General features: G+C 31.3%; 3 protein-coding genes across 3 annotated transcripts; all 3 read left to right on the top strand.

Moving 5' to 3' along the window:
* The first annotated feature begins 12,124 nt into the window (after positions 1 to 12,124).
* LOC111202894 (B3 domain-containing protein At2g33720-like) lies at positions 12,125 to 12,810 on the top strand. The gene is made up of 2 exons (XM_048737730.1): positions 12,125 to 12,214; positions 12,457 to 12,810. The coding sequence occupies exons 1-2, from the start codon at positions 12,125 to 12,127 to the stop codon at positions 12,808 to 12,810; spliced, it is 444 nt and encodes a 147-aa protein (XP_048593687.1).
* Positions 12,811 to 13,185: 375 nt separating this feature from the next.
* On the top strand, positions 13,186 to 15,099 carry LOC106364618. Its single transcript, XM_022708843.2, has 4 exons — positions 13,186 to 13,597; positions 13,857 to 14,194; positions 14,266 to 14,561; positions 14,652 to 15,099. Exons 1-4 carry the CDS (start codon positions 13,510 to 13,512, stop codon positions 14,755 to 14,757), a joined length of 828 nt encoding a protein of 275 aa, XP_022564564.2. The 5' UTR covers positions 13,186 to 13,509; the 3' UTR covers positions 14,758 to 15,099.
* A 4,545-nt stretch (positions 15,100 to 19,644) lies between these two features.
* On the top strand, positions 19,645 to 21,173 carry LOC106364607. Its single transcript, XM_048736926.1, has 4 exons — positions 19,645 to 19,902; positions 20,126 to 20,499; positions 20,589 to 20,884; positions 20,992 to 21,173. Exons 1-4 carry the CDS (start codon positions 19,812 to 19,814, stop codon positions 21,026 to 21,028), a joined length of 798 nt encoding a protein of 265 aa, XP_048592883.1. The 5' UTR covers positions 19,645 to 19,811; the 3' UTR covers positions 21,029 to 21,173.
* Positions 21,174 to 23,466: the final 2,293 nt, after the last annotated feature.

Raw genomic sequence — 23,466 nt, 5'->3', positions numbered from 1 at the left:
TCTCAAACGTACCAAAGAGGATCACGCACAATAAATAAATTGCACTTGATTAGCATACATATCTTATATTATATTCTTGATAAGTGATTTAACTTTACAAGAAAAAAAGAATTATCTTTTTTCGAAAGGGATGATCAGTTCCTGGATAAACAGAGTCGTCTCTTTTTGTTAGTTGAATTATTACTGATGCAAAAATATAGATAGAGATACAATATGGAGAGGAAGAGAACAAAAATAAACGGAGAAGAAGAATCCCACATAAAATTAACAGTAATGGTGTTTCCGTCTATGAGTTACTTACTGATTATCATACACCTGCGCAAGATCACAAAAGTAGAATTTAAATTATAACGATCAAAAACATATCAAAACTTAAAAGATAGATGCGTGAAACTAATGAGGGTGGCGTGATATTTATAGAGAAAATTAGTTTAAGTTTCTAAATGACCTAGTTTTTAAGAGAAGCTATGAGATATAATATCTTCTAATAAATTTTAATTCAGCTATGAGATAGAATATCTTCTAATAAATTTTTGACGATATTATGGTTATAATATATACATAATTTTGGTAACTCAAATCTTGCTATATATATATTTAATATTAAATGCATGATATTAGGAAAGAAGATATATCGTCAGTTGATTGCAACTGGTTTTTGATAAAACAAATCCACTATAAGGATTTAAATAATAGATAATAAGGAAAAAATACGGAGTTTTAACGTCAAAACTCTCCAACTAAGTTTGTTTTGGGTAAAAATCCTCAAACTAAGTATTTAACGAAAATTCCCCTAAACTAACTTTATTTAATGAATTAAACTCTGATAGGTCATAATTACTATTACTACCAGTAAATCTTTAGTTTAGGAGTTTCTACACTAAATAAACATAGTTGATGAATTTTACCATTAAAATGAAAAAAATTCAAAATATTGTAATAGGAAGATAAATTTTCAAAATATATTTTATAAATTAATGTATAAGTTTCTATAAATGACTTAGAACCTCTTATAATAATTTAAAATATCTGATTTTTATAAATGTATTTATAATTTTATAAATGATTTATAAAGCATGCATTAAATTATTAGACATTAATAGTTATTATGATACTTTATATACCAATATAATTCTTTCTATACGAATATAAAATCATTATATCAATTCAAATAAAAACTTTTATTTATTATTTTATGTAATTTATAAATATATAAAAAAAGTTGATCGCATTATTACTCTTTCATAGTTTCAACAAGTAGTTACCATAAATAATTATTTCTAATATTATGTAGATTATTTGGAAAGTGGTAATTTAATTATACTTTCCTTTTAGATATAATTATAATAAATAAAATTAAAAATCACCGGTCAATCAAATTATAACAATTTGAAGAGTTCATTTATGATCAACACGTAATAAAAAATCACTTATGTGACTTCTCAATCAATATATAGTAGGATTTATATTTTTATAAATAATTAATAACATTATATAAATAATTTTAAGATTGTGATAAATTTATTCTGTAAACAACGATAAATAATTTAAAATTCATATTAATAAACATGTTTGGATTTTGTAATATTTAAAATAGTTATTATATAATTATATTCTAATACAATTCATCAAGTAGAGTATAAAACTATTATAATTATCTTATATAAAAATTCGTTCACTATATTTTATAGTTTATAAATATTAAAAGTAATAAATATAACATTATTAATCTTTCTATAATTAATTTTGAGATTTAGTTGTGATAAATTGTTATTTGTAATATTCTACCTTAAATTTTTCAATCTAGTTTAAATAAATAAAAATTAAAAACAATCGATCAATCAAATTATAACAATTTTTTTGAAACTTCACCTATGAGCGACACGTCACGAGACCTCAATAAAGTGACTTCTCTTTTAATATATAAGGGGATATTTTTGAAATAATAAAATTAAAAAACTAAAAAGTAATAGTAATTGCCAATATATATTTTTTTAACATTGTTAACGATGCCAACAACATCTTAAATCCTGACAGCGTTACAAACCCAACAATAAATTTAACGTTTGTAATGGCAGATGATTGTGGAAGAAGTAATATTTTTGTACATATTTATCTTTTAACATTATTATTTTCTACTAATATAATCATACCAAAAACATATAAGTTTGATCAAATACTTCTACAATATGAAATTTTTAATGTTTTTAATCATTACAAAATATTTTTAAACCGATAGCCTTTTTTATTACCAAACAAAATTTAATTACATGATTTTTATTAACATATTACTAATGGATTACCGAAAAAGTGCTCTCCGGCTGAAAAATGAGAAAACCAATGGCGGCTAATTGAAAATAGATTAGGGTTATCACTAAAAAAAATAGAAAAACTAAATACAAATAGTAGATGACAAAAAAAAAAATAGTGGATGAAAAAAATCTAAAGATCCACCCGTCTATCGCCGGACTGGAACAATGATAACGACTACTTCTACTCTTATTCGCTCTACCCCAGCGCCAAAACACAGATCCAATTCGCCACACAATTTTGCTTCTTCAATCCCACTGGTGTTAGCACCAACAATAAAAAATAAAGATGAATAGTTCATCGATCGTCTGGTAGATATTCAAAGTATATTGATATGTTTGAAGAAGTTTGTAGGAACAACAATAAAGAGCAAATGATGCATTAGTTCTTCGCAGAAAATCTAATCTATTAAAATATAATCCTACTTTTATCTACGGATAGAAGTTTGTCATTTAAGTTTGGACCATTTCCAGAGAGTTACAGATATTAAATACACTCTACATATTAATTTTACCGCATTATTTAAATCAGACCACCACCGGTTAATTTAACAAAACCATTGTTCTAATTCTAAAATAAATTAAAACTATACCGTTGGTTATTTATGGTTATAAGAACAATACAAAACAAAACTCTATCTACATACTACATCTTACGTACAGAGTCTGCTTGGACATCAAGATTGTCTAAGCGACCATTTTTGATTCACTTCAGTTCATTATTTGCACCATAACAAATCATACCGTGTTAACTTATTTTCAGATTATTAACTGCAACTTATCAAATTCAAATTTATTCATATATTGTCAATTTTGATCTGACTGAACATGCAAGGAGGTTAAAACTTTTGGATGATATCTATTGTAAATACGAAGAACATTTCTATTTGTATCTGCAACATGGCAAACGATCTGATCACTTTCTGATATTTTAAACTTTCAGAAACCTGCAATTATGAACACAATGTTATCATCCCATTATCAATGTCAACCATATTCTCTTTAATCATATATAGATTAGAAACGCTTCTAATCATTAAAGTTATATAAGGTTTGTCTTTTGATTATCGTACGTAGACATAGAATTCATACACGTATATTTGGAGATATTAATATGTTCGTACGTATATATGAGATTTTAAATTTAATAGATTACATATGTATTTCTAATTATTTTATATTTATAATAATTATGGAGAATATTCGAAGAATATATATCATCAAATTTAGAAGAACGTGGCTTGCAAACTAATAAATCTGTTTTTTTAGAGCAAAAAAAAGGTAACTATGTCCCTTTATACTAATCTATACTACTTTATGTCCTACTAGGGATTAACCCGGGCTACGCCCGGGATTTTTATTTTTTTCTAATTTAAGTTGTTAAATTATTTATATTTAGGCTATGATTTATATATTTATATAAATGTTAAAATGCATGTCATAATTAAAATTTATTTTTAAATTTTAACACGTTAAATTAACATCTTTTTTACTATTTAAATATTTTTTTGTAATTTTATTGGCTATTTAGTTATCATATTTAGCAAAACTATCTTTTGAGTGTTGGAATAAATGTTTTAGAGATTTTATTAAACTGCAGAGTATTTTTGGATCGACCACATGCTCAACATTCGATCGATCCGTAAAAAGATGGTCGATCTCCTTGGCCAGGTAAGTACAATTTTAGCAAAAATATCTTTTATTTTCAAATATTAAGTATATAACTATTCTTTTTAATATTTTTTTAATTGTATTTTTGATTAAATTATTGTATTATAATGGTTATGTAAATATTTTTTGTGATGTTTGAATTTTTGTTGTTCGTATACTTAACCTAGATGATATTGATGTTTAACAATTTATTGTTTTCTGGGAATAGAAAATAATGATATATCAAAACGTATCTAATACTTGTTAAATGATAGTATAATGTAAATTACATCCATTATTTGTAAATAAACATTTGTTGTTTTTATTTTTATTTTAAATCAGAAATTATTTTTATTTAAAAACATTATTCATATATAATATAATAGTTTCAGTTTGGAAGATTAATCTATATATATAAATTATGTATATTTTTTAAAACATAATTTAAGATATTATATATTGAGTATCTGAATAAAAGCTGAATTTCTTATCTTGAAAATCAGATATTTATATTTTTGTCTTCATGTTATACTCACCAATCCATCATTGATATTTATAACTCAGTATGTTTTTTAAAAAACTTAGTTTTAAGTAATAAACGAATTTAATAAATTAAATTCATCACCTATAATGTTCTGTAAACTATATTTGAAAACTCTCTAAAATTATATTTTAAGCATAATATTATTATTATTTAATTTAAGTTATTTTAAACATAATATATGCTAAACCAACTTAAATTATATTTACAATAAGACCATCTTAAACCGGTTAGTAAACCAAAAACAATACTAAACCAATATGAACCAATACCTGATTCGGCGAGGAAGGAAGTGTTTCAGGATAAACGCTTGAATGGTTATCAACTGAAATGGTTTGATCATGAAAGAGTTAGTATGAATATTAACAATAAAATTATAGATTAGATTAATTTAAATTTGTAAGAATACCTTTGAGTCTATGAAAAGCAATTCAATTCCCATGAATAAGTTTGGCTTTTGGAAGTTGCGGGTTTCCCAACAATGAATCCACCTAACAAAAAGTTTGTTGTTATAAAAAAATCTCATTCAATGTCATTAAAGGTTTCTGGGACGGCAAGAGTTGATAGTGAAACCATTTTTTTGCTCAAGTGCTTTGAAATTTTGCTTAATAGTGTGAGGTTGATGTGGATGGAATAATGAGTTTTATAGGGACTTTTTTGAAGTAAAATTATACATTTTTTTTTTGTTTAATGTGGTATTTCCATTTTTATATAATTTACTACCATTTAAAGATAAAAGTACATTTTAAGATAGATGCTTAAATCTTAATGTACTTTTTCCATTTTTTAAAATGTTTATTTACATTTCTTATATTTTTATTTACGTAATATCTAAATTTTATATTTTTAAATAGATATTTAAATATTAATGCACTTTTTCCATTTTTTAAATTGTGTATTTACTTATATTATATATTTTACATTTTAAGATAGATGTTTAATGCTTGATGAACTTTTTCCATTTTTAAAAAAATAGTGTATTTACTTATTATTACATATATAATTCATATATTATACATTTACATTATTTACTTATTATTTATTTTCATGTATACGTATTTCCATTTCTTGTACTTTTAATTTACTTAATATCTATATTTTACATTTTTAGATAGATGTTTAAATCTTAATGTATGTTTTCCATTTTTTAAATTGTATATTTCCATTTGTTATACTTTCTATTTACGTAATATCTATATTTTAAATTTTAATATATATTTTTAAATCTTAATGTAATTTCCCATTTTTTAAATTTGGTATTCACTTGTATTATATATTTACTTATTATTTATTTTTCTTTATATTGTGTATTTCTATTTCTTATACTTTCTATTTACTAATAATTTTATATTTTAAGATTGATTTACATTTTAAGATAGATGTTTAAATACTAATGTATTTTTTCCATTTTTTTAAATTGTGTATTTCCTTTTCTAATACTTTCTATTTAATTAATATCTATATTTTACATTTTAAGATAGATGTTTAATATTTAATATACTCTTTTCATTTTTTAATAATTGTGCATTTACTTATTATTGTATATATAATTCGTATATTTATATATTTATAATATTTACTTATTATTTATTTTTCTATATATTGAGTATTTCTCTTTCTTATACTTTATATTTAGTTAATGTATATATTTTATATTTTAAGATAGATGTTTAAATCTTTACGTATTTTTCTATTTTTAATGTAAAACGGCAATTTTTAATAGAAGAACTTGGACAAATAGTCAAATAGTTATATTTATGTTTTTTTTTCTTTTTTTAATAAAATTCTAATGTTACATTATGAAGATAACCTGTTTTCTTAATGAACAATGGTAATCTTACACATGTTTAATGTAGTTTTTCCATTTTTTTATGTTGTATGTTTACATATTATTGTTATTTTTAAATGTAAAATGGTAATTTTACATATGTTTAATGTAGTATTTCCATTTTTTATGTTGTATGTTTACATATTATTTATTATTTTCGAAATTATATATAATTTTTTTTTTACAAAATAGTAATGTTACATTATGGAGATAAGCCGTCTTTTTTTAGTGAAAAATAGTAATCTTACATATGTTTAATGTAGTTTTTTCATTTTTTATGTTGTATGTTTACATATTATTTTCTAAAAATAAAAATGTAAAATGGTAATCTTACATATGTTTAATGTAGTATTTCCATTTTTATGTTGTATGTTTTACATATATTTATTATTTTCAAAATTATATATAATGTTTTTTGTTTTTTTATAAAACGGTAATGTTACATTATGGAGATAAGCCGTCTTTTTTTAAGTGAAAAATAGTAATTTTACATATGTTTAATGTAGTTTTTACATTTTTTTTATGCTGTATGTTTACATATTTTTTATAATTTTCGAAAATAAGTAATATTAAAATGTAAAACTATATTTTAATGCCATGTGTCATCTTTCGAGATTATATTATATATTTACTTATTATTTATTTTTCTTTATATTGTGTATTTTTATTTCTTATACTTTCTATTTACTAATAATTTTATATTTTAAGATTGATTTACATTTTAAGATAGATGTTTAAATACTAATGTACTTTTTCTATTTTCTTAAATTGTGTATTTCCTTTTCTTATACTTTCTATTTGCGTAATATCTATATTTTACATTTTAAGATAGATGTTTAAATCTTAATATACTTTTTCCATTGTTTTTAAGTTGTGTATTTCTTTTTCTTATATTTTCTATTTACTTAATATCTATATTTTACATTTTAAGATATATGTTTAATATTTAATATACTCTTTCCATTTTTAAAAAATTGTGCATTTACTTAGTATTGTATATATAATTCATATATTTATATATTTATAATATTTACTTATTATTTATTTTTTATATATTGAGTATTTCTCTTTTTTATACTTTATATTTAGTTAATGTCTATATTTTATATTTTAAGATAGATGTTTAAATCTTTACGTATTTTTCTATTTTTAATGTAAAACGGCAGTGTTTAATAGAAGAACTTGGACAAATAGTCAAACATATTTATGTTTAATGTAGTATTTCCATTTTTATGTTGTATGTTTTACTTATATTTATTATTTTCGAAATTATATATAATGTTTTTTGTTTTTTTTTTATAAAACGGTAATGTTACATTATGGAGATAAGCCGTCTTTTTTTTTAAGTGAAAAATAGTAATCTTACATATGTTTAATGTAGTTTTTCCATTTTTTAATGCTGTATGTTTACATATTTTTTACAATTTTCTAAAATAATTAATATTAAAATGTAAAATTATATTTTATACCACGTGTCATCTTTCGGGATAAATTTTTTCCGCTGATGTGGACGCCCTATGGAGCCTCAAAAGCTCTCTTTTATTAGTAGAGAAGTCAAACATATTTATGTTTAATGTAGTATTTCCATTTTTATGTTGTATGTTTTACTTATATTTATTATTTTCGAAATTATATATAATGTTTTTTGTTTTTTTTTATAAAACGGTAATGTTGCATTATGGAAATAAGCCGTCTTTTTTTTAAGTGAAAAATAGTAATCTTACATATGTTTAATGTAGTTTTTCCATTTTTTAATGCTGTATGTTTACATATTTTTTACAATTTTCGAAAATAATTAATATTAAAATGTAAAACTATATTTTATGCCATGTGTCATCTTTCGGGATAAATTTTTTCCGCTGATGTGGACGCTTCCATTTTTTAATGCTGTATGTTTACATATTTTTTACAATTTTCGAAAATAATTAATATTAAAATGTAAAACTATATTTTATGCCACGTGTCATCTTTCGGGATAATTTTTTTCCGCTGATGTGGACGCCCTATGGAGCCTCAAAAGCTCCCTTTTATTAGTAGAAAATAATTAATATTAAAATGTAAAACTATATTTTATGCCATGTGTCATCTTTCGGGATAAATTTTTTCCGCTGATGTGGACGCTTCCATTTTTTAATGCTGTATGTTTACATATTTTTTACAATTTTCGAAAATAATTAATATTAAAATGTAAAACTATATTTTATGCCACGTGTCATCTTTCGGGATAATTTTTTTCCGCTGATGTGGACGCCCTATGGAGCCTCAAAAGCTCCCTTTTATTAGTAGAGATTAGACTAATTTTTTCGAAAATGGCAGTAATGCCCTTAAAATTGTAATTTTTTTTAAAAAGATAAATAATGAGTTCGACAAGCGGGATCGATCGATCTCGCTTTACAAGTTACAGTGGATCGATCGATCCCGATCATTATTCAGAACAAAAAAACGCGAAATATATACTGATTGACCTGGTCCATTTCACTCGATCGGCGAAGATCGATTCCTTACAGATCGACCGATCTGTAAAGATAGATCGATCGATCCCGTGCCCAGGAAAGAATCCCAAATCGATTTTTTTGGTTTTGTATGATTATATCCGGGTTGATTCCCACTTGATTTGAACCGACCAAGCATGATTTCAACTCTTTAAGCTCGATTTCTCTGGGACGAAACCCATAATTTCCCATTCACGAACAAAGGGGGAGAAAATCAAATTCTCACCCAAAGTTCATTAACCCTAACTCACTCAATTCTCTGATTTGGACGATTATTTGACCTAACTCATACGATTTCATGAGCTTTTTACGAATCTATCACTCTTTAGTTCGTTCTGCAAAGGTATGAAACTCTATCTCCACTTCTTTTTAGAGTTTGAAAATAGAAAGGTAAAAGGTACATTTTTTTAGTTAGTTAAGATATTTAGGCTTCAATCATGTGTTAAGGTGATGATTAGAGAAAATTTTGTACACAATCATGGCTTAAATCATATTTTTGGGATAGATTTAGGAATTTTAGGTTTTTGTTATTAATAGAAATATGTTGTATTGTTTTCAATTTTCAGGTATGGAGTTGGAGTTGCCTAATCGTTTATACGGTGAGGGATTGGAACCTCAGGTTAAGAAGATTAATAACGTTTCTTCAAAACCAAAATCCTCTATAACGTTTTTCTGTAACTCTTCCAGAGAAGACTTCAATTCCAAAGCAAGTAACCTTCCCCCTTTCTTTTTATCAACATTAAAACTCCAACCTGAAGATACAACCAATTCCCAAACACCACATGAAGCATAGACATGAATCATGGTAGAAATAATGTGAAAATTTTGTGAAAATTTTGTGAACAATCAATGGAATATAGAAGACGGCGAAGAAGGTTGCCAAGGTTTTTTTTGTCGCTTTTTTTTGTTCTTTTTCGTTTTTTTTTTTTTTAAAAATCGATTTTTAAAAAAAATATAAAAGTGAATATTCTCAAATATTTTGTTTCCATATTTTTAGGAACTGATTTCTTATCCGTAGAATACAACTAATATGTAGAAATCAATTTCTACAGTTTTTTAGAATTATAGTAATGTTTAGAATTTGATTTCTACATGTTTTAGATTTATAGTAAATCTGTAGAAGTCGGTTTCTACATGTTTTAGAATTAGATTAATGTGTAGATTTTGATTTCTAAGAATTTTAGAATGGTAGGTTAAGCGCGGAATGTGTATTCTACATCTTTGTAGAATACTCCTATTTACGTAGATCACGTATTCTAAACATTGTAGATTCAATGAAAAAAGTAGATTTCGTTTTCTACTTCGTAGAATGTCATTTCTACTTTTTTTAGAACATAATCTGAAATTTATAATTTTAACTTTTTTATAACTGGAAAATATACCATTAAGTTCATATAGGTATTTTAACAAATGTTACTATTTTTCCAAATTTTTTTTGTTTGTAAAACTATTTATTAAAATTATTTTCATAAATATTAAAGGGTATTATAGGAAAATATGACACAAAATATAGATTAGTCTAAAGGGACATAGTTACTATTTTTTTGCTCTAAAAAAACAGTTTTCCCATTTTTCTTTATATAATCATTTGGCAGAATATTCTAACAACGTTAGTAATATATTTGATCAAATCTAGCCTAGCGTTTCTCGCAAGCAAAAAAAACATCTAACAACTTGATTCAGTTAATATATCTTCCTTATTCTTTTATACGAGGGTGAGGAAGAAGACTAGAAGATCTATACACTCTTGTATTGATTTCTTCTTGCTCGTTGTTGTTGCTCAATACAATTTAGGGAAAATTGCTAAAAGAGAACAAAAAAACAAGATTGTTGTCCCCTTAGTATAAAACCAACATAAAGTTGTCTCAATAGTATAATTTTTCTCATAATCTCAAAACTAACCCTATATTTAATCTAATTAAACATAATTTAAAAGTTAATTTGAATTTTAAAAAAAAGTTAATGGAAAAAAGGTAAAAAACAGTTGAAAGGCAATCGAAAAAAAAAAGAGGTATAGAAATGCATCATAGAGAACAAGAATTTGTGAGAAGAATCAAAAAGAAAAACTATGGAAAAACCATAGATTGATGAGGAAGAGAAGGAATAATCTTTTTTTTAAATTTTTTTAAGTAAAATCGACCATAACACGTTTTAGAAAGTTAAAATATTTCTAAGAGATTTTTAGAATATTTTCTTAACTGAAATTTCATTAATTTTCGCAAAAAATCAAGTATTCTTATCCGTAGAAGGCGACTTCTAAAAGTTTAGAAGAATGATAAAAATTCTGAATACACTTTCTACTTTGAGTAGACGTAAGATTACATTGTAGAAAACACATTCCCCGAAATTTAGAATACTTTATAAAAGTAGAAGATGCATTCGGAAGGAAAGTGGATACCTTTACGATTAGTAGAATGTGCATTCCTCTTTTTTAGAAATTTAGTAAATAGTAAAATGAGCGTTCTAAAAGAAGTAGATGAACGTGTTTATTTTAGAAATCGTTTTCTACTATACCATTTTTCATAGAAGACGCATTCTACTTTTAGTAGAACGTATTTTAAAAATCTTATTTACCAAGTTTTTGAACAAAAGAAAATTACCAGCTTGTGTATATGGATGTTTTATTAATTGTTTATATTTTTAATAATTTTTTTGATTCATAAAATTATTTATTTCATTAGTTTTCAGAAATACAAAGGGTAAAAAGAAGAAAAACTAGACAAAATTGGTTTTATACTAAAGGGACAACAACCTGATTTTTTTGTTCTCTTTTGGCAATTATTTCTTTTTTCACAGATCTTATCTAGTTTTGGTTGAAGTTAAACTCTTGTTTTCAGACAATTATTTGAGAAAAAATATCGTATGATTCCTGAATCTTTTAATAGGGATTAAATAATTATTCAGATTGATTAACTGGATAGTGGTTTATTAAACGTTTTCGAGCAATGTTTTAATGTTACAATCCCAAAATTAGAGTTACGTTATTTTCTTAATTTATGGCTTAGAGGCCCATAACGTACCGGCCCATTAGCCCAACACTCATAACAGGGAATCGGCTTATTCGTTAAGATATTTATTGCGAGTATCAATTTCTGTTTCCATCAGGAAAAGAATAGGGCCATAAAATCCTTTTCCTGCTTAAAATAAGAATTTGAATTATATTTTTATATTAAAAAAATCATTTTCCTAAAATTTTTGCTCTCTCTCTTGACAGATTAGGAGATTGGAGATTTGTGTATATAAACCTGAACATAAAATACAATTTTTATCATTAGTTTAATTCTCGCTGAGTATCAAAAGTAAGATGGTGAACACACAAGTTGGGGGAGCAAGCATGAGGCCTGTCCGTTTCTCTAACGCAGCATCGCGGCGGCAACCAATAATTAACAAACAGGTTAGAGAAATTTTAACAGTGTGTTGTTGTATAGTTGCCGCCGGCGACTTCCATTGCTCCTCTTTTCTGTAATTCTATTGCCGCTGCAAATAACAGCATCTCCCACCTCATACGAGAAGTGCGCAGCTTCCAATGATTGCCTTTTCTAACTCTCTAATTTAATTGGTTGCTGAGCTGTCATTAAAATTTCTTTACATTTTTGATCGTTCGTGGTTGACGCAGCGCGTTCTTGAAACGAACAGCACTCGGTTTCTTCTGCTACAAGAAACGAAGGAGTAATTAGTCTCGCGCACTTAAGGGACAAAAAGGCTCCAGGTACCGAGTTAACCCTCTCCATAAACCCTGATATATGGGAAATCAAGAAACATCTCACAGTGAGCGACATGAGAAACAACCAAACACGCCTTATGCTACCTAAGGATGATGTGGTTGCGCATATTCTGGACTACCTAACGGATGAAGAGCGCCTAATGATCGAAGATGCAAATAATCGAGGGTTGAGGATCAGAGTGTACGACAGCGATACTGAGTCTTTGCATCAGCTGACTTTGAAAAAGTGGCATTCAAGTGGAAGCTATGTGTTCATTAGCAATTGAATGAGCAATTTGTTATAAGAAGAAACCTCGAAGCTGGCGATTTAATTGGACTCTTTTGGAATACTTATGCGTCAAGGCTCCACTTTCGTATGATTAGGCGTTGACCATTGATTCCAAGGATTTCTTTTTTATTTTAAGATTTAAAATATTATAGATGTGTGTGGGTTTTGTGTTAAATTCACGTTTTTTATTAGTTTCTAATTTAAACCCAGTTGTGATAAATAATTAAATTGACTAAAAACTTTATATATATATATGTAGTTTGATCAATAAAAAAAAAATATATATATATAGTTAGTTAATTCAGTTGTTCATTCAATCAGTAACATCATGTTATTACCATTCATATTGCAGTGTCTTCTAAGGAGTTTCTTTTTCGTTCATCTCAATTGTATTAGTTATGAACCGGATTGGTTTTCAGTAAACCGAACAATATAGAACTCGAGATTGTGAACCACGAGATTTAACGGTCAATGTACTATTCCCACGTTGGTTCATAATATCGTTTCAAGTAGCGCGCTCTATTTATTTCCTAAAAGAGAAAGTGTTACCTACTACACACATATAGCTGAGAAGAGAGGGGTAAATCTATTTGTAAAAAAAAAAGAAACCAGATTGAGTAATTCTTGCACTCTCTCGTCTTCCTCTTTCGCTTCGAGATAATACTGTATATCCCTGCGTAGAGATCAGTCGAGAAAGATGGGAGGATTCTCTACGAAGAAGATGATGTTTCAGCAGCTTCTTACTTCAGTCCTGTTGCTTCATCTCTTGATCTCGTCTTCTTCTGGTGAGTATCGAATACTAATGCTGTTCAAAACCATCTTTGTTTGTTCATTAAAGTTACGATCTTGATTCGTTATGTTGCAAAGAAACCTCTTTTGAAATTGCGATGTCATACTAAAAGATCTTCATAGTAAAAAAGATGGACATCTCGTTGCAATGGCAAGACTTGTTCTCTCTATTTCATATAGAATCAAAACATTGCAAGAAAATCTTATACAAAAAGTGTTGTTGAATCTTCGAGCGTTGTTGTTGTTGTTATTCAGGTGCACTAGTTAACTCAAGTGAGAACGGAGTATGTATTTCTAAAAGGGGACGACCATACGAGTTAGAAGGAAAGCTTCCCAAGCCTGGTGATCTAAACCTGTGTAATGCCTCCCATGACAAGACTTGCTGGTCTGCTTCATTAGCTCTCCAAAACCTAGCTACGCATGGAGAAGCTTCTAAAGATTGCTTCTACTTCTATGATCTTTTGGAATGTTCAATCTGTCATCCAGATGTTGGAGTTCAATCAGAACGTCTCCGCATTTGTGCCTCCTTCTGTGACAGAGTCTTCGAGGCTTGCTCAGATGCCTACTTTAGTACTAGTGATGCTAGTAATCAGGTAAAACAACGGTTGTGTTTTGAGAATCTCAAAAGTTTGAGAGAGTGATTTGGTTCTTGTTTATGTGTTAGGTTATAGTACCGTGTGGAGCAAGCAATGGTATCATCTGCGTGAAAGTTTTCAAGTGGGGGACTAATGGCACATCCTTTTGTGAAGCAGTGGGTTTCACTGTTGATCAAACAGCTGATGTTTCCGCTTGTTACGGAAGCAGCATATCAAGTTTTGGACCAGCGGTGAAGTCACTCATAAAGACTGAGAATGTTGGTTGGTTTCAAGATCTCAAGAAGCTAGTTAGAGAGATGACACTGGTCCAACAGTTCTCTTGGGTTGTAACACTTATTGTACTAGGAAAAATGCTCTTTAACAGGTTTTGCATCACTCTCTCTATCTCTCGCATAGTCTAGTACGTTTCTGTTCAAACCAGTTTGATGTTTGAATCTTGCTTTGATATCCACAGGTGGCGTTATCAGCAGCAGATGCGAGCTATGATCCAGAGGGATGCGAGAAGATTGATAAGATACATGAATGGGAGGATTTGTAATTCAAATTTTTTAATAGAATAGCATTCAAACTTCTAAATAAGCCTATAATCATATGAAATAGATATTTCACTGCTATATTTTGGGTAAAAGAACTCATTAGGGAGTTTTGGGGACATAACAAATTGTAAACCAAACAGTTTTCATTAGCATCATGTTATTACTATTCCATAATGCAGTATCCTCCAGTTTATTATTGTTGAGATAAGCTTGGAGAAAGCTTGAGAGTCAAGCTACCTATTCCTATTTGGTTTATGATCTTAAGAGATAAGGATCATATTAGATTGTGTGATACTATTAGGAATAGGAAATATAAAGTCTCTATATAAAGACTAAGTCGAGTAATGGCATTAGTCACGAGTTGTGTGATTGAGAGTCTTAGTTTTTGAGTGATTTTTCTAAGACATTAATAAAGAGCGTTCTTTATAAATCTCATACTTGAATTCTATATTTGGTATCAGAGCCAAACAAATTGAAAGTTAACGACAGAGAACGATGGTTGATGTTAAAGACGAAACAGAAATTCCCGTGAAGGGAGTAGGTCCGTCCTCGATCAAATTCCCCATGTTAAGCTCTTCAAATTACACTGTGTGGGCAATGCGTATGAAGATAGCCCTCAAGGTCAACAAGGTATGGGAAACCATAGACCCCGGAAGCAAACACGAGGAGAAGAACAATATGGCTGTTGCTTTGCTATTCCAGTCCATACCCGAGGCGTTAACACTTCAGGTAGGAGATCTTGATACGGCTAAAGCAGTTTGGGAAGCAATCAAGGCACGGCACGTTGGAGCTGAGAGAGTTAGGGAAGCACGATTACAGACGTTGATGGCTGAATTCGATAGACTTAAGATGAAGGAGGCAGATACAATTGATACCTTCGTCGGCAAGTTATCCGAGATTTCATCTAAATCTGCTTCTCTTGGAGAAATTATAGAAGAACCCAAACTTGTCAAGAAATTTTTGAAGAGTTTACCAAGAAGAAAGTACATTCATATCGTCGCATCCCTCGAACAGGTGTTGGATCTGAATGCAACAAGCTTCGAAGACATTGTTGGTAGGCTAAAAGCTTACGAAGAAAGGATCTGTGAAGATGAAGAAGAACATTCTGAAGATCCCGCAAAACTGATGTATGCAAACTCCGACTCTCAACAAGATTACTCGCACGGCGGAGGAAGAGGTCGAGGAGGAAGAGGCCGATCAGGCTGGAGAGGACGCGGTAGAGGAATATTTGGTGGGTTTTATCAACAAAGAGATACATACAAACAAGGACAAGAGAGAGGAACAGCTCACATCACGTGTTTTAGATGCGGAAAACTTGGACACTTTGCGGTCGATTGTCCCGACCGGTTATTAAAGCTTCAGGAAACTATTGAAAAAAAGGACGAAGATACAGAAGAAGCTGATAACCTGATGGTACATGAAGTGGTTTACCTTAACGAACAGAAGGTCAAACCGAGTTTGTTCGAAACAGAACAAGATATGATCAACTTATGGTATCTAGATAATGGGACGAGCAATCATATGAGTGGAAATCGATCCTTCTTCAAAGATCTTGATGAAGGAGTTACAGGGAAGGTTCGGTTCGGAGACGACTCACGAATTGACATTAAGGGAAGAGGATCTATTCTTTTCAGATTAAAGGGAGGAGAGAAGAAATTTTTAAATAATGTGTACTATATCCCTGGTTTGAGAAGTAATATCGTGAGCTTAGGGCAAGCCACTGAAGCAGGCTGTGAGGTCAATATGAAGGATGAAACGCTGAAGCTATTCGACCGCTCAGGACAACTAATGATCGAGAGCACGAGATCTAGAAATAGACTCTATAAGGTTGTTCTACAGGCCGCCACCATTCAGTACTTGCAGTTAACAGCTTCATCAGAATCAACAAAGTGGCATGCTCGCTTGGGCCATGTCAATACAGAGACGATGAAGCTCATGATCAATAAAGAGTTAGTTGACGGCATACCTAAAATCACAGTCGAGAAAGGAACCTGTGTTTCATGCTTGCTGGGCAAGCAAACAAGACGATCCTTCCCACAATCGACCTCGTACAGAGCCAAACACCCTCTCGAGCTAGTCCATGGAGATCTCTGCGGCCCCATTACGCCTGCTACACCAGGCCAGAAACGGTATGTCTTCGTCTTGATAGACGACTACACTCGGTATATGTGGACTGTTCTGCTCAAAGAAAAGAGCGAAGCACTTGAGAAATTCAAAAACTTCAAAAACCTTGCAGAACAAGAAACAAAAACAAACTTGAAAACATTAAGAACAGATAGAGGTGGGGAGTTTCATTCTCACGAGTTCGAGGCGTTCTGTGACAAGCATGGAATCAATAAACACTTAACGGCCCCATATTCACCGCAGCAGAACGGGGTCGTTGAAAGACGCAACCGTACACTAATGGAGATGACGAGAAGCATGTTGAAACATATGAGTTTACCAAATTCAATGTGGGGAGAGGCAGTGAGACATGCTACTTACTTGATCAATAGGATCGTAACACGATCTCTGGTTGACAAGACGCCGTATGAAGCCTTGAGAGGTCGGAAGCCAAACATTGGTCATATTAGGATCTTTGGTTGTGTATGTTACGCAAGAACGGAAGCAGCTGGGAGAAAGAAGCTCGATGACCGCTCCAGGACCTTGGTGCACTTAGGAACAGAGCCGGGGTCTAAAGCCTATCAGCTGCTGGATCCTACAAGTAAAAGAATAGTCGTGAGTCGGGATGTTATATTTGATGAAGAGAAGGAGTGGAACTGGAATGCGATGGGAGAAACAGAGGATAGCAGCAGTGGTTCATTCAATATTGATATAAGAAGCGTCGAGGATACACCTTCGGTGCCTGAACCTTTGGTCCAAACGATAAGTGATGATGAAGAGGAAGAGAGTGAACATGAAGAAGGAGAGGATATACAACATGATGTCGAACCACTAAGGAGATCAACTAGAGTGAGCACGAAGCCATCATACTTAGATGATTACATTCTTCTGGCCGAGTTAGAAAGCGAAAAATTGTTGATGGTAATCAACAATGAACCATGGGATTTCAACGAGGCGAGAGAGATAAAGGTGTGGGTTGATGCTTGTAAGGAAGAGATACGATCGATAGAGAGAAACAATACTTGGACACTCGTCGAGTTACCTAAAGGATTTAAACCTATAGGTTTAAAATGGGTGTTCAAGATCAAGAGAAACGCCGATGGGAGTATCAGTAAATACAAAGCACGCTTGGTAGCAAAAGGCTATGTTCAAAGACATGGAGTTGACTATGAGGAAGTCTTTGCACCGGTGGCTCGCATTGAAACCATCCGATTGGTAATAGCTATTGCTGCATCTAAAGGTTGGGAAATACATCACTTAGATGTAAAAACAGCCTTCTTACATGGAGAATTAAAAGAAGAAGTTTATGTTGGTCAACCTGAAGGATTCGAAGTAAAGGGAGAAGAACATAAAGTATATAAGCTACAAAAGGCTTTATATGGATTGAGACAGGCTCCACGAGCATGGAACGTAAAGCTCAATAGGATTCTCAAAGATCTTGGTTTCACACGGTGCGCAAAGGAGGCCTCTCTTTACCGGAAGGAAGATGCACGAGGCTTGTTGTTAGTATGCGTCTATGTAGACGATCTGTTGGTGACCGGTGCTTCACTTCAGTGCACTATCGAGTTCAAAAGAGAGATGGCTACCAAGTTCGAGATGAGCGATCTAGGGATGTTAACATACTATCTAGGGATTGAAGTGCACCAATTTGCACACGGCATTGTTCTAACCCAAGATAGGTACGCACGGAAGGTACTTGAAGAAGCTAGTATGCATGCGTGTAACCTTGCTCAAGTGCCAATGGAGATAAACATCAGATTATCGAAAGCTCCGCAAGAAGCTAGCATCAATGAAAGAGAGTATCGTAGAAGTATCGGATGCCTTCGATATCTATTGCATACACGCCCTGATCTTTCATTTAGTGTTGGGGTTCTCAGTAGATACATGCAAGAACCAAAGGAATCACATGGAGCGGCTCTCAAGATGGTACTAAGATACTTACGAGGATCATGTTCACTTGGTCTCGTGTTTTCTCGATCAACGCAGCTCAAGGTAGTAGGCTACAGCGACAGCTCTCATAATGTGGATGATGATGATGGTCGAAGCACAACCGGCCATGTCTTCTACCTGGATGAAAGTCCAATAACATGGTGTTCACAAAAACAAGAAATTGTGGCCTTATCTTCTTGCGAGGCAGAGTTTATGGCAGCAACGGAGGCAGCTAAACAAGCGATATGGTTGCAAGAGCTACTTAGTGAAATCATGGGAACAGGTTGCGTGAAGGTAACAATACGTGTGGATAACAAATCTGCGATAGCTCTTACAAAGAATCCTGTATTCCATGGAAGAAGTAAACACATTCATAGAAGATTCCATTTCATCCGTGAATGTGTTGAAAACGAACAAGTTGAAGTGGAGCATGTACCCGGGAGTGAGCAAAGAGCTGACCTGCTAACAAAATCGTTTGGTAGGATCAAGTTCAAGGAATTAAGAAGTCTTATTGGTGTTAGAGATGTGAGTGAAGATGAGTTCAAGCTTAAGGGAGAGAATGTTGAGATAAGCTTGGAGAAAGCTTGAGAGTCAAGCTACCTATTCCTATTTGGTTTATGATCTTAAGAGATAAGGATCATATTAGATTGTGTGATACTATTAGGAATAGGAAATATAAAGTCTCTATATAAAGACTAAGTCGAGTAATGGCATTAGTCACGAGTTGTGTGATTGAGAGTCTTAGTTTTTGAGTGATTTTTCTAAGACATTAATAAAGAGCGTTCTTTATAAATCTCATACTTGAATTCTATAATTATTAGTTTCTTTCTTTTAATCTCGACCTCTCTATAAAGAGTTCTCAACTGAATTCGTTTATGAACCGGAGTGGTTTTCTATAAACCGAACAATATAAAACATTAAAAAACGAACCGGAATTGAACGCTAAACCGAAAGTGTTGGCTACTATATAAAGTGAAGATAGAGAGAGGGAGAATCTGTTAGTATCTTTACGCTTCGAGATAAATCACCGTTCATAGAAGAGAAAGATGGTTGGAGGATACGTAACGAAGAGGATGATGTTTCTGCAGCTTCTTACTCCGATTCTGTTGCTCCCTCTCTTGATCTCGTCTTCCTCTGGTGCATATCAAAATCTCTGAGTCTCTTTCACATGTTTTTTGTATCATATTCAATAGGAAGTTTTGATCTTTTTAGTTCATCTTGATTCGTTATTAATGCAGAGATCACCTTGAGTCTACCATAGTTACGATCTTTTAGTTTCTTTTAGATCATCTTGATTCGTCCTGTTTCATAAAGTAAGATGCTCTGTTCTCTCTGTTTCATGCGTGTTGTTGTTATTCAGTTAACTCGAGTGAGAACGTTGGAGTGTGTGTTTCCAAAGGTGGACGATCTCATCAGCCTTACGAGTTAGAAGGAAAGCTTCCTGAGTCTGCTGATCTTGAGTTTAAGGATCTAAACATGTGTAGTATGTTCCACGAGAAGACTTGTTGCTCTGCTTCTCAGATGTTCTCTGCTTCATCAGCTCTCCAAAACCTAGCTACTCACGGAGAAGCTTCTAAAGATTGCTTGTACTTGTTTGAGCTTTTGGAATGTTCAATATGTCACCCTGATGTTGGAGTTCAGCCACGTCCTCTTCGCATTTGTGCCTCCTTCTGTGATACTGTCTTTGAAGCTTGCTCTGATGCTTACTTTAATACTAGTGATGCTAGTAATCAGGTAAAAGAACGGTTGTGTTTTGAGAGGTCTAAGACTCATTGAGAGTTCACAAGTTTGAGAGTGTGCTTTGGTTCTTGTTTGTGTGTTAGGTTATAGTACCGTGTGTAGCAAGCGAAGATACCATCTGCCAGAAAGCTTCTATGTTGGAGACTAATGGCACAGCCTTCTGTGAAGCAGTGGGTTTCACTGTTGTTCAAACAGCTGATGATTCTGTAGAAGAGCCTTGTTACGGAAGCAAATCAATTTTAGTGACAGTGGTGCCTGTGGTGGAGTCACTCGTAAAGACTGTGCGGCTTCAAGATCGTAGGTACGAGCTGTTGATACTGAATCTACAGATGTGTTTGAATAGAGCAGGTTTTGTTCTAGCATCATTGATCATTTACAGGTTTGCATCTCTCTCTCTCTCTCTAGTTTTTGTCTAAATATATATATACATTATTTCCTTTCTAACCAATTGATATATGAATCTTGCTTTGGAATTTTATAACTCAGGTTGGTTTATCAGCTGGAGAGGGATGCGAGAAGATGAGAAGAATTGAACAGGATTAGGCGAAGATTTCAACTCTTTTTGAGTTTTCTTATCATATAGCATTCAAACTTTTAAATAGGGAATTCTGGAATCAATATCTCATAGGGAGTTTTCTTTTGAGTTTTCTTATAATTCTTTTTTGAGTTTTCTTATAATTCTGGAATCAATTTTTTTTTTCTTTTTTTTTTCGAAAATGACATTTTTACTCTCTCACCCTCATCATCTTCAAGTAATTACAAGATTGCCATTGTCATCAATACCACAACCACCATGAACAACCAATTTGAAGCTCTTAATGCTCCCAAAATCGATTTACCCTTCTTCTTTTTCCATTCTTGTGAACTAAACACAACATATCTCTCACTTTCTCTCCACAATAAGCTAAAAATACCCAAGATTTTGATTCTAAAATTTTTATGGTTCATAAAGTCATAGAAGCTAACGATTATGGGTGGGTGACTTTCGTTTGTGATTTTGTGTGCTTGGAGAAGCCTTATGTATGCTAAGGAACTTATCTCACCAATTTAAGGTATGACATCGAGTTTTTTTCCAGATCTGTTCGTCAGACGACTTACTTGGGAAGTCGTCTCGCTGTAGACGACTTACCTTTCAGTCATCTGGCTGTAGACGACTTACCTGGAAGTCGTCTGGTCAACGCAGAGGTTATTTTTGCAATTGACTTTGAAATCTGTAACCTGAGACGACTGAAAGTTAAGTCGTCTACTATTGTTTGGTTTCAAAAAAAATTCCAAAGAACCTAGACGACTTACATTTCAGTCGTCATAGGTTAGTTTTGCATTTGACTGGATAATTTCAGAAGTTTGACTTTCCCAGACGACTTACATTTCAGTCGTCTGGCGAAAATTAAAATAATAATATTTTTTTAAAGTAAACGACTTACAATTAAGTAGTCATAGGTTAGTTTTGCAATTGAAAAAAAAAACTTCAAGATTTAATTATACACAGACGACTTATAATTCAGTCGTCCACCAGACGACTTAATTGTAAGTCGTCCAGGACTTTTTTCCGAGATTCTGGTCAAACCTCGTAAATCCTGGACGACTTACATTTCAGTCGTCTCGTGGACGACTGAATTATAAGTCGTCTGTATATAATTAAATCTTGAAGTTTTTTTTTTCAATTGCAAAACTAACCTATGACGACTTAACTGTAAGTCGTCTACTTTTAAAAAAATATTATTATTTTAATTTTCACTAGACGACTGAAATGTAAGTCGTCCAAAAAGTCAAACTTCTGAAATAATCCAGTCAAATGCAAAACTAACCTCTGACGACTGAAATGTAAGTCGTCTAGCTTTTTTGGATTTTTTTTTTAACCAAACAATAGTAGACGACTTAACTTTCAGTCGTCCGAAATAACAGATTTCAAAGTCAATTGCAAAAATAACCTCTGCGTTGACCAGACGACATATAGTTTAGTCGTCTAGACAACTTAGATTGAAGTCGTCCGCGTCTTCTCCACTAGTTTTTAAGTCTTCAACGTTAGTTTTTGAATAACTTGTATTTTTAAGAGTGATAAGTAACTTCAAGATATGTAAAACTCATATTTACAAAATATGTTCTCTCCCTTAGTTTTACTAAATTTGACTAAGTTTTTCAATGCAAACTTATAATAAATATGATATGCTTTGACTAGTTACTATTATTTGTTTTCATCTCTTACCAACATTCTTTTTTATTAAGATGAGAAAAAGGCCATTGGAGTTTATTATTGCATATGAGAGATCCAAAGATAAGAAAAAGGCTACCGAAGTCTATTATTTCATTGATTTGTAAATGTGTAAACACATTGTTAGCACATTTAATACATCTTGGAAAACATTATTACTGATTTTACAAAAAATTCACAACTAAAAGAGTATACATGCAATTCACAAAACAGACCACAAACAAAACTATTATAGATCATTCATCTACAAAGACAAGCTTGGATTCCACTTGAGTAGACAAGACCAGACAACTTTTAAGAAGTCCAGACGACTTCTAAGAAGTCCAGACGACTTCCAGGAAGTTCAGACGACTTTGCCAGAAGACTTTTAGGAAGTTCAGACGACTTCCAGACGACTTTACAGGAAGTCCAGACGACTTTTAGGAAGTCCAGACGACTTCCAGACGACTTCCAGACGACTTCCAGACGACTTCCAGACGACTAACAAGTAAGTCGTCCCAGAAGTCTTCCAGATCTGAAAAACCTGCATATTAAATCCAGATCTGGAAAACCTGCATATTCAAAAACGTTCAAATGGCTTAAAAACAGAAAAAATGAATGGAATATTAGATAAATCTACCTTTACAGAACACACAAAAATACATATCTAAAAATAAAAGATCTACCTTTAAATTAGTGGAAGATGAGTACCATCTAATTAAAAACCTGCAAAAAAAAAATAGATTAGTAACAAAGACATGAGACAAAAT

Source organism: Brassica napus, chromosome A1 (assembly GCF_020379485.1).
Source record: "Brassica napus cultivar Da-Ae chromosome A1, Da-Ae, whole genome shotgun sequence".
Classification (NCBI taxonomy): Eukaryota; Viridiplantae; Streptophyta; class Magnoliopsida; order Brassicales; family Brassicaceae; genus Brassica; species Brassica napus.
This window is presented reverse-complemented; position numbering and strand designations above follow the sequence as displayed.

Excerpts from the sequence above, each read along its gene's own strand:
- LOC111202894 (XM_048737730.1), top strand. The coding sequence starts at position 12,125 with ATGGTGAACACACAAGTTGGGGGAGCAAGCATGAGGCCTGTCCGTTTC. Across the intron at positions 12,215-12,456 it reads AACCAATAATTAACAAACAG|CACTCGGTTTCTTCTGCTAC; the intron begins GTTAGAGAAATT and ends TGAAACGAACAG.
- LOC106364607 (XM_048736926.1), top strand. The coding sequence starts at position 19,812 with ATGGTTGGAGGATACGTAACGAAGAGGATGATGTTTCTGCAGCTTCTT. Across the intron at positions 19,903-20,125 it reads CTTGATCTCGTCTTCCTCTG|TTAACTCGAGTGAGAACGTT; the intron begins GTGCATATCAAA and ends GTTGTTATTCAG. Across the intron at positions 20,885-20,991 it reads GCATCATTGATCATTTACAG|GTTGGTTTATCAGCTGGAGA; the intron begins GTTTGCATCTCT and ends TTTATAACTCAG.
- LOC106364618 (XM_022708843.2), top strand. The coding sequence starts at position 13,510 with ATGGGAGGATTCTCTACGAAGAAGATGATGTTTCAGCAGCTTCTTACT. Across the intron at positions 13,598-13,856 it reads CTTGATCTCGTCTTCTTCTG|GTGCACTAGTTAACTCAAGT; the intron begins GTGAGTATCGAA and ends GTTGTTATTCAG. Across the intron at positions 14,195-14,265 it reads CTAGTGATGCTAGTAATCAG|GTTATAGTACCGTGTGGAGC; the intron begins GTAAAACAACGG and ends TTTATGTGTTAG.